The sequence below is a fragment of the Nycticebus coucang genome, chromosome 6 (genome assembly GCF_027406575.1).
Source record: "Nycticebus coucang isolate mNycCou1 chromosome 6, mNycCou1.pri, whole genome shotgun sequence".
Lineage (NCBI taxonomy): Eukaryota > Metazoa > Chordata > Mammalia > Primates > Lorisidae > Nycticebus > Nycticebus coucang.
In genome coordinates, this window is record NC_069785.1 from 74,171,096 (window position 1) to 74,187,269 (window position 16,174).

Genomic DNA, 16,174 nt, shown 5'->3' on the forward strand with positions numbered 1-16,174 from the left:
CTGAGATTGTAGCCTGGGTGTGATTCTGCATAGCCTGGTGCCAGAAACACCCAAGGGTGCACTTCAGGCACATACTCCTGGCCTCTCCTCCCTATCCTACCACGGGGGCACGGCTCTACAATCTCTATTTTTAACAAACCACTTAGTCATTCTTTCTCGAAGCCAGGTTTGGGGACTGCTACAGGGATGGTGTCTTCTCCCCGTCACCCAACTGTTCACATACTTCTTGAACTCTGCCTCAGTACCAAGGGTAGTGAAAAGCATATTAACCCAAAGCTCTTCATGGACATGGCTGGCGTTTCTGGAAGCCCACACATAGCTGGCTTCGGGGCCACTGGCAGGTTGGTTTCCAGAGTCCTTGGAGACAGGCTGCCCCGGCCTGTCGGCCTTCACTGATTGTCAGACCTCAGCCCGCCCTGCCCGTCCACCACCCTTGTGTTCCCAGCAGTTGTCATCATATTCTGCCTCACATGGCTTCTGGCTCCATATGGTTTGGCTCAGGCCACAGCAGGGTCGTGACCACCCTGGGAGTTTGTACCAGCAGCCTGTACCGACCGACCGTCCCTCGGCAAGCAGATGTTTTCACTCCCACCTGGGTTCAGTCCTCCCTCTGTTCCCCTGTCTTCCTGGAGACCTGTGCTTTTAGTTGGTTTCTTTACAAATCCATGAAGACTTTGGACTGTTGTATTAGCCAGTTTGTTCCAGAGACTTTTTAATGACACAGTGCTTTTTAAGGTTTAAGGGGCCAGGTTCCTTCTCTTTCTGATTTTAAAACATAAAAACATATACACACCGCATTTAAGCAGCTAGGATTAAAAAAGCTTGATCATACTTGATCCACAATATGAATTAGAGATTCCGATCTTTTTTTTTTTTTTTTTGAGACAGAGTCTCACTCTGTTGCCTAGGCTAGAGTACGATGGTCTCAGCCTAGCTCACAGCAACCTCAAACTCCTGGATTCAAGCTATCCTCCTGTCTTAGCTTTCCAAACAGCTGGGATTACAGGTTCCTACCACGTCACCTAGCTAGTTTTTCTATTTTTGGTAGAGAGGAGGTCTCACTCTTGCTCAGGCTGATTTTGAACTCCTGAGCTCAAGCAATCCACCCACCTTGGCCACCCAGAGCTCTGGGATTACAGGTGTGAGCCACAGTGCCCAGCCAAGATTCTAATCTTACTATTTTACTTTTTCACACTTACTTTATGTTACACTTTGCTCATACTTACCATTTGATATAAATAAGAAAGAAATAAGGTAGGGGGGCTATACATTTTCTTTGAGTATTCTAGTGTATCAGAGTCACCTGGATAAACTTGACTAAAAGATGGATTCCTGGACCTCATCTCATATTTACTGAATAATAATCCCTGGGGGAGGGACCAGAAGTTTGCATTTCCAGCCAGATCTCTGAGTAATTCTTTTTCAAGCTAAAGGTGGGAAACCCCTGCTTTAGGTGGTGGGCAGAATTTAGAGAAGATGGAGTTGGTAAGGAGAGATAGCCTGTGGGTACCATACTGCTTGGACTTGAATCTAGGCCATGGCCCTCACTGGCTGTGGAACTTCTTCGTACCTTACATTGCTCTCTGTGAAAAATCTGCAAAACTATAATATTACTTCATTGGTTGTTGCAAGGAATAAATGAGTTAATACATGCAGCATATTTAAAGTAGTGTGTGGTGCATGGTAAGGGCTCTGAACACGTTTGCTGTGGGCATCATTCCATGTAAGAGAAATGGCGTGAACTAAGTCAAACAGATGGAAACGGACGGCCGCCGTTTGTCAGGAACAGAAGGTTTAGGGCAGTGGTTTTCAAATTGTGGTATGCAAAAAATTAACCTTGACAGCTTGTTAAAAATTTAGTGTCCCTACAAAGATGCTGAGTTAGTAAACTTGGAGTGAAGCTTGGGGATCTGCCTTTAACACTTTTAACAGAGATTATGAGCAAATTTTCAGAAACCCTTGTTTAGGTAGAGGAGGACCAGTAGGTAGCATTGGAAAGGTATCCTGGGATTTGGCTGGGGCTATGGAGAGTGTGGACACTGATTGCATATTTAATATCTGCTCCATTAGGTGTGTCCAGAAAGCAGTAGAAGCATCCGGGAGGTTCAGTGTGCGTCCTACAACAACAAGCCATTCATGGGCCGGTTTTATGAGTGGGAACCATTTGCAGAAGGTAAGAATAGACTTGACCCTGGCCATAGAAATTGTTGGAAATTTGTTTTGTCTGTTCTTCAATGCCGTTGCCTTCTGGTTGATGCTGGAGGCATTGGTATGATCCTGGATGGGTGTTAGTGGGGAGAAAGTGTGGCCCTGCACGGGGCTTTACTAAAGGTAGCATAGCTCAGGTGACACCTGCCATCTTCTGCATGGAGTTGGGTGGATGAGGTATTGATGGAAATAACAGCCATCTGAGAGTAGTGCAGTGAGGGGGACAGAATAGGGTTTGAGAAGTCAGTTGGAGCAGTGAATGGGAATGGGTTTCCCATTTTCATTGTTGCTTCTACAAAGGCTGATGTGGGGGCTTAAGAAAGCATGTAGGGTTGACACTTGTGTGTTTGCATCGTGGAGATCCCAGCATGCTGTTTCCAAAAAGATAGAAATAGGCAGGCATTGCTCTGGGGACCAAGGTCCCTGTTATTTCCAAATGACAGAAGATCTGAAGTTGGCAAAGCATGTCAACTTTTCTTTGTTGAAACATGGTCACATGCCTTTAGACTAAGAAGTGTTATATTCTGAGACATTTCTTCTCATCATGGAGAAAGTAGGCTCCCAAGTGGTATTGGGTCAAGCAAAACTTGTGGAGGTTCTGTGCTGACAGCCAAGCTCACTGAAAGGGAAGCCCAGCTGCTGACAGCCAAGCTCGTTGAAAGGGAAGCCCAGCTGCCTCGGATGGCCCACAGAAGAGCTCTGCCAGCCAGCCCTTCTCAACCTCAGTACAACATAGTGGCTGGGATGGCTGGAGTTGGCCAAAAACTAGAGTGCGGAGACTGCTGCGATGGCTCAGGTCTGGAGAAACAGTCTGGAGAGAGGGACAGGTAGACAGCTGTGGTGATTTCGTTGCAGAATCAATGCCTAGGAAAGCCAAACTGTGCCTGGTAGTACCTAAAAGCTCTTGGTTCTGGGGAAGGGGAATTGCTATCTAGGATTGGATCCACTCTGAAATTGGATGCAAAATTGCTTTAGTCTGTGCATTGTTCTCAGAGGAGAGTTTGGGGCTTCCATTAGAGTCTCACAGTGGCTCCGTGACTTCAGAATTGTTAAGAACAAACTTGACTGAAAGGTTAGGATGATCAGATCCAAACGGGAAAATGTGCAGATGAAATGTAGCACCAGCTGAATGCAAATACAAGGGGTGGGTAAGAGGCTGGAGGGTGAGCAAAGGAAGAAAGCCTGGAGTGAGGTCCCAATTCTGTGGATAGATCTTGGTTCTGACCTTTTTCATTCTTGAAAGCATTATACTGAATTCAAGGTGGTACCACAGTTTGAATCCTGGAATAGAAAAAGGACATTGCTAGAAAACCTGGTGAAATGTGTATGAAGTTATAGGTTGGGCTGAGAGCAGGGGCTCACGCCTGTAACCCCAGCACTTTTGGAGGCTGAGGAGAGAGAATTGCTTGACATCAGGAGTTCAAGACCAGTCTGGGAAACATAGCAGGACCCTGTCTCTACAACAGATAATAAAATTAGCTAGACATGGTGGTATGCATCTGAGTCCCAGCTACTTGGGAGGCTGAATCAGGAGAATTGCTTGAGCCCAGGAATTTGAGGCTACAGAGAGCTATCAGGCTACTGCATGCCAGTCTGGCAACAAAGTGAAAGTCTAACTCAAGAAGAAAAAAATTGGATAGGTTCATTAAAAATATGTTAGTGTTAATGTCTTAGTTTTTATAAATGTACCCAAGTTTTAAAAGACATTAGCATCAGGGGAAGTTGAATGAAAGGTGAACAGGAACTCTCTGTACTATCTTTGCAACTCTTCTAGAAATCTGAAATGATTAAAACAAATATTTACTGAAAAAGTCATTGTACTCGCAGTGAGGTTGGTCTTAGATGCATTCTGGTGAAAACAAATTCTAAGACTTGCTTAACATGGGTGAGGGAGAGTGCACAGTGACAATAGTGTCCTCTCCTGGAACCTCAGAAAGTGACCTTATTTGGAAGTAGGGTTATAATTAGTCATATTCAGTTCCTACTAGAACTCATGCTCTTAATCTAGCATGATTGATGTTCTTAGAAGAAGAGGAGAAAGGGCATACAGGGAGGATGCCAAATGATGATAGCGCAGATATTGGAGTGAGACGTCTACAAGCCAAGTAACGCCAAGGTTGATGGCAACCCCCAAGGGCTAGGGAGAGACAGGGCAGTCTCCTCTCCCGCAGCCTTCAAAGTGGACATGGCCCTGCCAGCGCCTTGATTTTGGACTTCTAGCCTTTAGAATTCTGAGAGTACATTTCTGTTGTTTCAAGCCATCCAGCTTGTGGTATTTTGTCAGGGAAGCTTTAGGAAGTTAAAGAGGCCCTGGATTGACTAAGTTCTACTTAGTGGAGCAGGTCAGGAGGTGCGGCTGGTCTGAACAATAGGAGATTCTTAGAGAAGTGTTTGCTTCCAAAGAGAGTGGCTGCCTCATGGTCTGTGCAAGGCAGTGCTTCTCAGCCCTGCTTGCTCATCAGAATCACTGACGGCCCCACCTGTAGAGATTATGATTTCACTGGTCAGGGTTGCTAGCTTTTGTAAAGATCCCAGGCAATTCTTAGGGGCAGCCAGAGTTGAGATCCGCTAATCCAAGAGGAAGGCAGGATTTCCGGAGAGGTGATGACTCTAGCCTGAGTTGAGGGACAGAATCGTGGGCGTTTCATAAACCATGGCATATATTTGTATGTCAGAAGAATAATACTTGTCAGTGGACCTTTAGAGAAGTGACCCTGTCTTTTGTCTGAGCCGCACCTTGCTTTATTTCTAGCTGTGATAATAACCGTGTTGTTGTAACGGGAGGGAAGATGAATTCTCCCAGCAGTGCACACCGCTCCGCGTGCTTCATTATTTCCCCTGGAGCTGGAGCTGGTCATCGCCCAGCTGCAGTTGTCCAAGACCTCCAGGTCCGGTAGACTTGCTCTAATATTGATAGCCTTGTGTGGGCTACAAAGAAAATACTCTGCTAATGTTTTCACATAATACACATGTTCCCTGTGGATGGCTGCTGTTTTCTGGTTAACATTTGACTCCACTGTTGTTCTTTTTTACGTCTCTTCCCCTACCTGGGAAAACTTGTTTTTTAAACATCTGAGTTAACTGAAATTTTTCGGAAAATGTCAAACGGAGGTAAAAATAGAATAGTATAATATTACAGCATAATAATAAGTTCCCATCATTTAATTTCAAGTGATCAGACCATGGCCAATCTTTTTCATAAATATCCCATCCTTTTTTCCCCCACACAGATTATGGGAAACTATTTGATATAGTTTTATAACATTATATATTATATATATATATATAATATAACTATTTGATATAGTTATATAACATTATTCCTGGGCGGCTGTATTACCTGGAACTCTTAGTCCCCAACTAAGTACATTTAAAGAAGAAAAGGATGTTGTTGGCCATGTTACTAGGAAATCGAAGAGGTGGACTGGAATTCAGAGGAGTCCATGACATTAGGGCCCCGCCTTTCTGGTCTTTCTTCCTGTCTTACTTCTGCTTACTTCCATCTCTGGGAGATAAGCAAACGTATGTGGCTTTGACCTTGCAATCACAATTGGAGGTCCCCTCTCTCACATGGTATCATCAGTTGAATTGCACTCCTTCAAAAGACAGATTGAATTCCTAACCCCTAGTATCTGTAAATATGACTCTTTTTGGAGCGAGGGTCTTCACAGATGTGATTAAGAAGAGGTCACACTGGAGGAGGGTAGATCCTAATCCATGCTGACTGGCATCCTTACAAGACAAGGAGAGATACAGAGGCACATGTGGAGAATACCACATGAAGATACAGATGGGGGAGGACAGCCATGTGAAGACAGAGATGGGAGTGATGAAGCTTTGATCAAAGGGGCACAAAATATTGCTGGTAACTACTAGAAACCAGCAAGAGAAATGGAAAGCTTTTTCCCTGAGACATTTTGGAGGGATCGTGGCCTGTTGACACCTTGATTTGAGATTTCTAGCCTCTAGAACTATAAGAGAATAAATTCCTGTTGTTTACGCCAACCAGTTTGTGTGATACCTTATTGCAGTCCTAGGAACTAATATACCTAGTGACTGATTCAATCTCATCTTGGAAAACTACACGGTGATCTTGTTCACATCATGTTCCTATCCCTGGACCTAAGTTTGGGGCAGGGAGTACTTGGGCTGGCCTAGTTATGTGACCACCCTTGGGGTGAGGGGCCCACATCACACGAAGTGGAGGTAGGGAAGTGGGGATTGGGCCGCACAGAAAAACAGATTCTTCTGTGGAATCAGTGTATGTGCGACTTGAAGATAAGCCACCGAGAGATTTCATGAGCTAATTAGCATCCACGAGTTTTACGGAGTAAAGGGAAATACAGAATAGTTACAGATTAGTCAATTATCTTCTTCAGTGTATTACCAGAAAATTCATTTGACTTTTAAAAGTATTCACTGAGATTGATTTTCTCACATGCTTGGAAGGAGGGAAGGAGCCCACAGTCACTGAAGTCACTTTTCCTTTGGCTTTGTTTAAGTAATTTCTTTTGCTGCTAAGATTGTTTTCTTGATTTTTATCCTTCTTCCTCTTACATGGCTCCCAGGCTAACTGGTGTGAGGAAGATACACCTGATGTTTCTGCAGGGTTTTCATCCTTTACGGCTAGATTTTGCATCAGGCTCTTGGTTTTGTTTGGCCGTGTACTGCTGTTCACATGTGCCTAGGTCTGGAAACAGCTGCACTGATTTAGTACAGTGCCACATAGAATAGTGAAAGAGTGTACTTGCTGATAAACACGTTAATTTTACCAGATTCTTCTTAGGCTTTAATTGCATTTCCTGGATATGGTGACATATCCTAAGAATAATGCCTCTAGGAATTTTTCTCATAGCTCGATGGAAGACCCAGAAATACCATTTCACTCATTCTCCTGTACCCAGGACAGTGATGGTGTGAGTCTGTCGTCCCAATGTCCTTTCACTCTGAAAACCAGCAATCTAGCTCGAATAGGATAGTTTAACAGGAAGCCTCTTGGCTTAGATACTGACACTGGGGAAAACGCTACCTGTTTCTGGCCAGTGTAGACGGTAGAGTTTTGCTGGGTCACTGTAGGTTCTACAGATGCATGTGCAGTCTTAGTCCCTAACCCGGGAGCACCTTTGTGTTTGGATAGCTTACAGTGTTTCCCTGAGAGCTGAACTAAATAGAGCAGAAATCAAACATCCGGAGGTGAGGCTGAGTCAGAAACTGGAGGTTGACAACTGATGACATGAACAGGGCAGTTGCATATATCAGGAGCGGCTAGCTTCTGCTGCAGTAACACATAACCCCCAAATCCCAACAACTTAACAAAAGTCTGTTTCTCACTCATGCTACACATGTAACGGAGTGTGTGTTCTGCTCATTCGGGAGCCCAGACTGGTAGAAGCTGTGTCCCAACTCCTACTTTCAGTGAGGCAGGGAAAGGGACCAAGTGACTCATACTCAAGTTCTTGAAGCTTCAACCAGAAATGATCCCCACTGCTGGTGTTCACATCTCATTGACCAAAGCAAGTCTCCTGTCCCACTTAACTTCAAAGACTACAGGGAAGTATCATCCCACTGTGTGCTCAGAGGAGGAGAAATGAAATATATGTGACCAGACCTAGTGAGTAGCAGGGACAGGGAGCACCAGTGAAACTCCCTGAATGCCTTCCTTGTAAGCCCATGTGACTTTTATTATGCTGTTTGCTAGAATAGTAGATTTTGCTCTGGGAAATATTAAAGGTGCCACGTAGGCCCTATAGAGTTTTGCGGGGTCACTGTAAGCTATACAGTGGCATGTATGCACAGGGCCCTGTGCCCCTTTAACCAAGTTCTTCCCCTTACTTAAAGCTCTGAGGGTCCAGGGGTGAATGTTGGTGGCCAGGAGCCCGGCCATGCCTCTGATTCCTTCACCTATCCAGCAGGTTGCCCTCACACGGACGCCATGGTGGGGCATGGGGCAGGGTCAGTCAGATAAAAACACAGACAGTATTATCACAACTATGAGGGAGGGAAGCTTAGGACTCCACGCTGGGGGTCCTGGAATTAGGATGTTCATGTTTTAATAAAGTAGCTTTATTCGTAGATGCTCTAATTCCCTGGCCAACCTCCTGCACACACAGTCCGTAATCATTATGAACCTTCAGAATGGACAGGGCAGAACTTAGACAGGTGTGGGTAGTTTGCATTTCAAGGTGAGATATCTGGAATGCCCCCCACGAGTTCCATTCTCAGAGCTCTCTCATGCATGCCTGGGAATAATGGCGAGACTAGGCCATGATTGCTTTGGGGACAGCATGTCATCGAAGACCTCTTTGGGAAAACAAAATGATGAGTTTTTTGTTTTATACATGTTGAGTCTGAAAGAATGGTGACAAGGGTAACAAGATTCTGAAATTTATATTTATTGAGCACTTATTCTAGACAAAGCACTGTTCTAAGTGCTTACTTACGTCATCCTCACAATGACTCTATGAACTGGGTACTCTTATTACCCTCATTTTACTGAAAAAGCAAAAGCACAGAATAGTTAAATAACTTGACCCAAGTCACCCAGCTCGTAAGCAATAGAGCCAGATTCACACTCAGTCTGACAATAGGAATCGCTACTTTTACCTACGTGGAAGCCAGGGGAAAGATTTCAAGAAGGAGAGGTGGTCAACACTCGGAATGCTGCCAAAGGTCAAGGAGATGACTGAGAAAATAAGATTAGAACAGGATGGTGGGAGCCCTGGCAGAAAGAAATGAAAGAAGGTAGCCAGTAAATATAGGCAACTCTTTAAAAAATATTGCCCCGAGTAAGGCGTAGTGAAAACGTTTTCTAGTTTAAGGACAAAGAGAAAGGTTTGCTTAGAATGGTAGAGAAATGAGGATAGAGGGAGAAAATGAAGCTTGTGAAGAGGGTGTGTAGATTTGATAGAATGCTGTCTGTGGACCTGTTCTGTCCTCCAAGAAAAGAAAATGCAAAATAAGCACACAGGAAAAAAATATTTTATCCTCTTGGAAGATGTGTATTATTGCTTCTGTATAAGCTTCCATAAAAAGCTTCTTCACCATTTAATGAAAATTAATTTATTCAAGAGAAATGAAAGTAATTATATAGCCAAAAGACTTATTTAGGAATGTTCACAGTATATGTTAAAAGACTTATTTAGGAATGTTCACAGTATATGTTTTCCTCTTAGCTCAAAACTGGAAACAACCCACAAAGCCATCAACAGAAGACTGAATAACAAATTGTGGTATATGTATACAATGGAATATCACTCTGCAATGAAAAAGGAACATATTACTGACACGTGTAAAAACCTGAATGAGTCTCAAAAACATTATGCTGAGCAAAATAAGCCAGACACAAGAGTATGTACATACTGCCTAATTCCATTTCTATGATGTTCTAGAACAGGGAGAAACAGCCTACGGTGATAGAAATCAGAAATCAGAACGATGTGTGTCTAGGCAGGTAGGAGGGAGTATTTGCTAGAAGGGGGCATGATAGAACCTTCTGGAGTGGTGATAATGTTCTATATTAGGATTGGCGTGGAATAACTAGTTATCAAAATCCACTGAGCTTACCATCTGTGCACTTCATTATATATACATTACCAGTGGTTCTCAACCTTCCTAATACTGCAGCCCTTTCATACAGTTCCTGTGGGTCACGACCCACAGGTTGAGAACCACTGCATTGCACTCTAATAAACCCATTATTCCATTTTCCCTTCTCTCTCTGTGTGTGTTTCTATCTCTGAAGGTGAAATTTAGAGTCAGTGTAAGTTTCACCACTGTGGAACTATTTTAAGGCTTACTAAATTCTTTCTCTCTCTTTCTCTTATTTTAAATACTCATTTCTACTGCCTGTGGAGTAACAAGAGAATTTTAGGGAGAACTGACTTATAGTTTTTGTTTTAGTTTCTCCTGCTAGGAGAAAAAGCTACAAACCATACATCAGATAAGGGGCTCATCATCAAAGTATATAAAAAACTCAGCCACTCAATAAAAACAATACCCAAAACCCTATTAAAATTGAGCAAAGGACTTGAATAGATACTTCTCAAAAGAAGGCATACAGAAGGCCAACAGATATATCATAAAATATTTAACATCTCTAATCATCAGGAAAATGTAAATAAAACCACAATAAGATATAATCTTGCACCTGTTAGAATGGCTTTTATCAAAAAGATCAAAAAGATGAAGATAGTAACTGTGCCCAGGATGTAGAGAAAGGGAACTGCTGTATACCATTGGTGGGAATATAAGTTAAAAGAGCTATTTTGGAAAACAGTTTGGAGGTTTCTCAAAAAAACAGAAGTGGCCAGGCACAGTGACTCACACCTGTAATCTTAGCACTTTGGGAGGCTCAGGTGGGAGGATTGCTTGAGGCAAGGAGTTTGAAACCAGCATGAGCAACATAGTGAGACCACATTTCTACAAAAAAATAGAAAAATTACCTGGATGTGGTGGCACGCACCTGTAGTTCCAGCTACTGAGGAGGCTTAGACAGGAGGGTCACATGAGCCCAGTAGTTTGAGGTTGTAGTGAACTATGATGATGCCACTGCACCCTAGTTTTGGCAATAGAGTGAGACTGTCTTTATCTCAAAAAACAAAACAAAACCAAATACTGAAAAATGAATTGTCATATGGTCTAGCAGTCCCCCTTCTGGGTGTATATCCAAAGGAACTGAAATCAGTATGTCGAAGAGATGTCTGTGTTCCATGTTTGTGCCAGCATTATTCACAATAGCTAAAATAGGGAAACCACTTAAGTGCCTGTAAAGAGATGAATGGATTAAAAACGTGTGGTATATATACAACAGAGTATGATTCAGCCTTAAGAACATTTAGAACATTTGTGACAACATGGATGAACCTGGAGGACATCACTAAGTGAAATTAGCAAGCACAAAAAGTAAAATGCTGCCTGACCTCACTTCTGTGTGGAATGTAAAAAATTTGAACTCATAGAAGTAGAAAGCGGAATGGTGGTTACCGGAGACTGAGGTGAGTGGAAGTGAGTGGGAAAGGTGAAATGTTGATCAAAGGGCTCAAAGTTTCAGTTAAACAAAGTGAATCTGCTCTGCAGCCAGGTGACTGTAGTTAATAATAATGTGGTGTGTATTTCAAAATGGCTAAAAGAGAAGATTCCAAACGTTCTCACCACAAAGAAATAGGTTTGAGGTGATGGATATGTTAATTAGCCTGATTTGCTCATTCCAGAATGTGTACATGTATTAAAATATCTCATTATACCCTGTAAGTATATATAATTTTTGTATATTAATAAAAATAAAGTATTAAGAGTGCATGGTATCATTTTAGAACCATTTAGAAGCACAAGGCTTTGTTGGGCCTAGGAATTCTCTGATAATTCTTTCTGGAATCCGAGGAAGCAAGCTGGACATCCGTATTAGTTAGCGTTCTATTTTTGTAAGCAACAGACAGCAATTCTGGTGAAGTCAGCCACAAAGGGATTCTGCTGGAGGGATATCCAGTAGCTCAGAGAACCAGCAGGGAGTGTGGAGAACCAGGCTTGGCGAAGGACAGAAACCAGAAGGCTCTGGGAGTCAGAGAGGGCAGCACCAGTAGACTCACCAGTGTGCTGCGGGGGCTGGAGGGAAAGTTCCCGCAGTTTCTCTAGCTAAGAGTTGGAGTCCTGGAAACAAGACATGAACTGGCTTGGCTTATGCCATATGCCCCGCACCCATTAGCCAGAGGACCTATGACACCTGAGTGACAGTCTCGCCAAAACCACACACAGAGGGGTAGAAGTAATTCTAAAAAAGGATATCCACATGCTGTGCCAAAGGAAGGGTGAGTGGGTACTGGATGGCCCAAAATGGTGACCAATGTCTACTCCAGAAACTCATGACAAATCAGTGCCTGCCTGGCTTACCAGCTGTCATGTCATCATTAGGCTTGGAGGGGTTCTTCACACCTTTGGGAAATTATTGGAATTGGAATATAATATGTGAGGATCATTCTTTTTTGGGGGGGTTGTATATGCATTTCTGAAGATTGTATATCAAGGCCTCCTTATACGTGTATGACATGTGCCTAGGGAATCCCCTTTGCTCACAAACATGTATGCTTGCATAGTGCAGTTTTTCTAGGGTACGTTTACACGGGGCATGGGCCACTGCATCATGTGTAGGGGAGTGACCTCAGGGAGAAGCACAGGATTCTGTATCCTCCCTCTGATTTCTGTAATCCTCGGCTCTGGTGTCTGTAGGAAGGAGAACTCTGTGAAATGCCTCTGGAATATGTCTACCTCTTGCACCCACACTGTGTTTCTCTCTTTAGCTGAAGAGGTGGGAGATTGTAGGATGGGGCAAATGGTTATCACGTAACTCTGTGAGTCCTTTCACTGGGCAATGTAGAGTATGAAAAAGGAAAGATCGTTGGAGGAGAAAATTGCTCCTGCTCTAGGATGTTCTGAAAGGTGTCAACAATTTCTTTCCTGGAGCTTGTACCAGTGTCATTCTGGGTAATTAGTGAAAAAAGCCTCGGGGTCTATTTCATCATCTAATGAGCAGATTAGTCTAAATATGAATAATTTTAAAAATTGGAAACCAAGCGTAGAACTTAAACCCATTGCAAAATACTAAACAATGAGATGTAATGCTATTGTTTCTCTCTTCCAAGAACTTAGCTTTCTACAAAGACTGCCTGGCTCAGTCCTCATGGTGCTGGTCAGGATGGATGGGTCGGGATCTCCTAGTCTACGGTATTCCTGTTCTATACATGCAGGAACTGAGACTCCAAAGGGTGAGATGGTCTGCCCCAGATCACAGGATAAAACAGAAGAGGCAGAGTCAATAAGAAGTTACATTAGCACAGCTTGTCGTGCTCAGAGCAGTGATGGCCTTAGGGACTGTGGAAGAATTTTTCCCTCCATGAGACCAAGCCATGACTGATTCATTTCCTTTAAAAACAAACAAATGTGTTTTTACATCAAGACTACTAAAACTTCTCCAGGAAATCCTAGGACTCTGTCTTAATCTCTTGTTGCCTAGTTCTCTCACCCTTTGAGCAGAGGTCACCCTGTTGTAAATAGGTAGGGCTGTGTCCTGAAGGAGTGTTTGGGACATTTTGTTGTACCATTCTGAATGTGGAGAGATTAATATCATGCTCACATCAAGAGGCTCCAAGAGTTAGAGGATGTAGAGCTAGAACATGACCAGTGAGTATGTAATTTTTATTTTACTTCTAAATTCAGCCCATCCTTTACATATTTATCATAGACATTCTCCCCTGGTGACATTGCCCCTTCCCCCAAAGCTGTTAAACAGTAACCATACCTGCTAGTTTCCATTTCTTAGAAGTTTCAATGAGAACATTCCATGGATCAGTGGGACTTGTTTACAAAGGATTAAAGGAAAAATCTCTTGTATATCTGCAGTTGGAGGTGGGAAGAATAGGGAAAATGTGCATCCTTCTTTTCTTTTGCTTGGGTAAACTCTGCTTCAACACATTCTTATAATGCCACTATGACCTACCCTGAAATGGTTATTTATTACCTGGCCATCCTCTGAGCCATGTTGAACTAAACATCTAAGTTTTTGCTTCAGATATTTGAAAGCAGCCATCTTGTCACCCTGCAACTTCTTTTCACCAGCCTGCCATTGTTTTTTTGTTTTGTTTTGTTTTTAAGAGACAGGGTCTCACTCTGTCACCCTGAGTAGAGTGCTGTGGCAGCATCATAGCTCACAGCAACCTCAAACTCTTGGGCTCAAACAATCCTCTTGCCTCAGCCTCCCGAGTTGCTGGGACTACAGGTACCACCATAATTCTGGCTAATCTTTCTATTTTTAAAAAAAATTTCTTCTTCTAGTAGAGGGGGCGTCTCACTTGTGCTCAGACTAGTTCCAAACCCCTGAGCTCAAGCAGTCACCTGCCTTGGCCACCCTGAGTGCTAGGATGATAGGCATGAGCCACTGCACTGGTCCCCTGCTGAATATTGTTATGAAATATTTATTTCAGCTGATTTCTATGCTTTGGGTTATGTTGTTTATTTATCACCCTGGCTGTTTTCTTTAGCATATAGTACATGAGTCATAACAAGCAGGTCTCCTCGCCTCTGTCGCCTCTTATATGCTGGATTTAGGAGCAAGGAGTGTCACTGGGATCGATTAGTAATGCCTTGCTCTGGCATGGGAGGGGGAAATGGAAGCATGTGTGCTGCTTCTTTGCCATCTCTACAATTTTTCTATCTTTAAAATGATGGTTACATTGACCAGTTCAATTAACCCTGCTAGTTGCTTGAAAATTTGGGATAAGTTTCTATTCTTTATTAAACAGGGATGCGTTGAAGGTTCACAGCATTGCTTTAAGATCTTACTATAAATACACTGTATATAGTTTCTAATTTTTAAAATACAGCAAGGAGGGGGGTGATGCAAATAAATATGATAAACACATGTTATTGTACATTGTATAAATATGTTCACATTTAAAATGTAAATAAAAATCAAATGATATGTAGCTGATTGGAATTTTCTAAGAGATGGCTTTAGGATGGCTAATGTAGTCAGGGGTAGGCCTGGTCTCCCAGAGTCCTTTAAAGTAAGGATTCTTTTATGGGGATGGTGTATCTGGAGGTAGAGCAACTAAATCAAGGGTAGTCGTTAAAACTAGACCATTTCTGTATTAAATAGTTTGCATTCTGTGTTTGGATTGCATTTCCTATTTGCATCTGTGGGTGTGTAGTTGTTTTTTAATTGGTTTCATATTAGTATTGAGTACATTGGATACTTAGGTTTCCATTCTTTTGACACTTTACTAAGATCAGTGTGTTTCAACTTAGGAGACAATACCATTCAGATTATTTGAAAGCAGCCATCTTGTCACCCTGCATCTTCTTTTCACCAGCCTGCTGATTTTATTTAATTTTTTTGAGACTGAGAGTCTCACTCTGTCACCCTGGGTAGAGTGCTGTGGCATCATCATAGCTCACAGCAACCTCAAACTCTTGGGCTCAAGCAATTCTCTTGCCTCAGTCTCTCAAGTAGCTAGGAGTACAGGCGTGCACCACAATGGCTGGCTAGTTTTCCTAATCTTTTTTAATTTTATTTTTTTAGTAGAGAGGGTGGTCTCACTCTTGCTCAGACTGGTTTAGAACTCCTGAGCTCAAGCAATCACCCACCTTGGCCACCTGTAATCCAGGTTAATACAAAAGATGTAAAGTCTCCATTTTAAATGGCTGAGTAGTATTCCATGGTATACATATGCCACCGTTTATTAATTCATTCCTACTCTGAGGTTTCACCTAACCCCAGTGAGAAGAGCCCACATCACAAAATCCCAAAGCTACAGATACTGGTATGGATATGGAGAGAAGGGAAATCTTTTATACTGTTGGGGGGACTGCAAACTAATACAACCTCTACGGAAAGACGTATGGAGCATCCTCAAAGACCTTTTATTTGATTCTGCAATGCCGTTACTAGATATTAACTCCAAAGAAAAAATAAATCATTTTATCACAAGGACATTTGCTAGGTAGAATGTTTATTGCAGCTCAATTCACAATTGCTAAGACATGGAAACAACCATTTCTGTTTAATGCGGGAGATATTTCTGGCTTTTTTCTTCACTATTTCTTTCTTTCTCTGCCACTGCCACTGCTCCTCTGAGATCACTTTTGCCCCCTGATGGTTTCCATTAATCTTCGGTCAACCCACCAGTGTAGACATACCTTCTGGCCCTTTCTGTGCTGGGACTAAGGTGGCACATGTACGGTCTTTTGTAGACAAAAGGAGAAGTGATTATTACCACTCCATAGTATCAGATTCCTCCTGGAAGGTGAGACTGTTTGATGCATAGAGCTTAGATTTTTATCTGTATTTTTTCTTTTGTGTTGCCATACACACACACACACACACACACACACACACACACACTACCACCACTGTGCCCTGTGAGGAAGCCCCTGCGAAACTTTGTTGACAAATATCTGTTCAATTATATTTAAGAAG

At 42.7% G+C, this 16,174-nt stretch overlaps 1 protein-coding gene across 2 annotated transcripts in view; it reads left to right on the plus strand.

The window, feature by feature from the left end:
- THSD4 (thrombospondin type 1 domain containing 4) overlaps positions 1-16,174 on the plus strand; it is a 640,675-nt gene that overhangs the window by 144,631 nt on the left and 479,870 nt on the right. For both annotated transcript variants that reach the window (XM_053594803.1, XM_053594804.1), the window contains exon 6: positions 2,071-2,173. In XM_053594803.1, the coding sequence (XP_053450778.1) occupies positions 2,071-2,173 (103 nt within the window). The remainder of the gene's footprint in view (positions 1-2,070; positions 2,174-16,174) is intronic.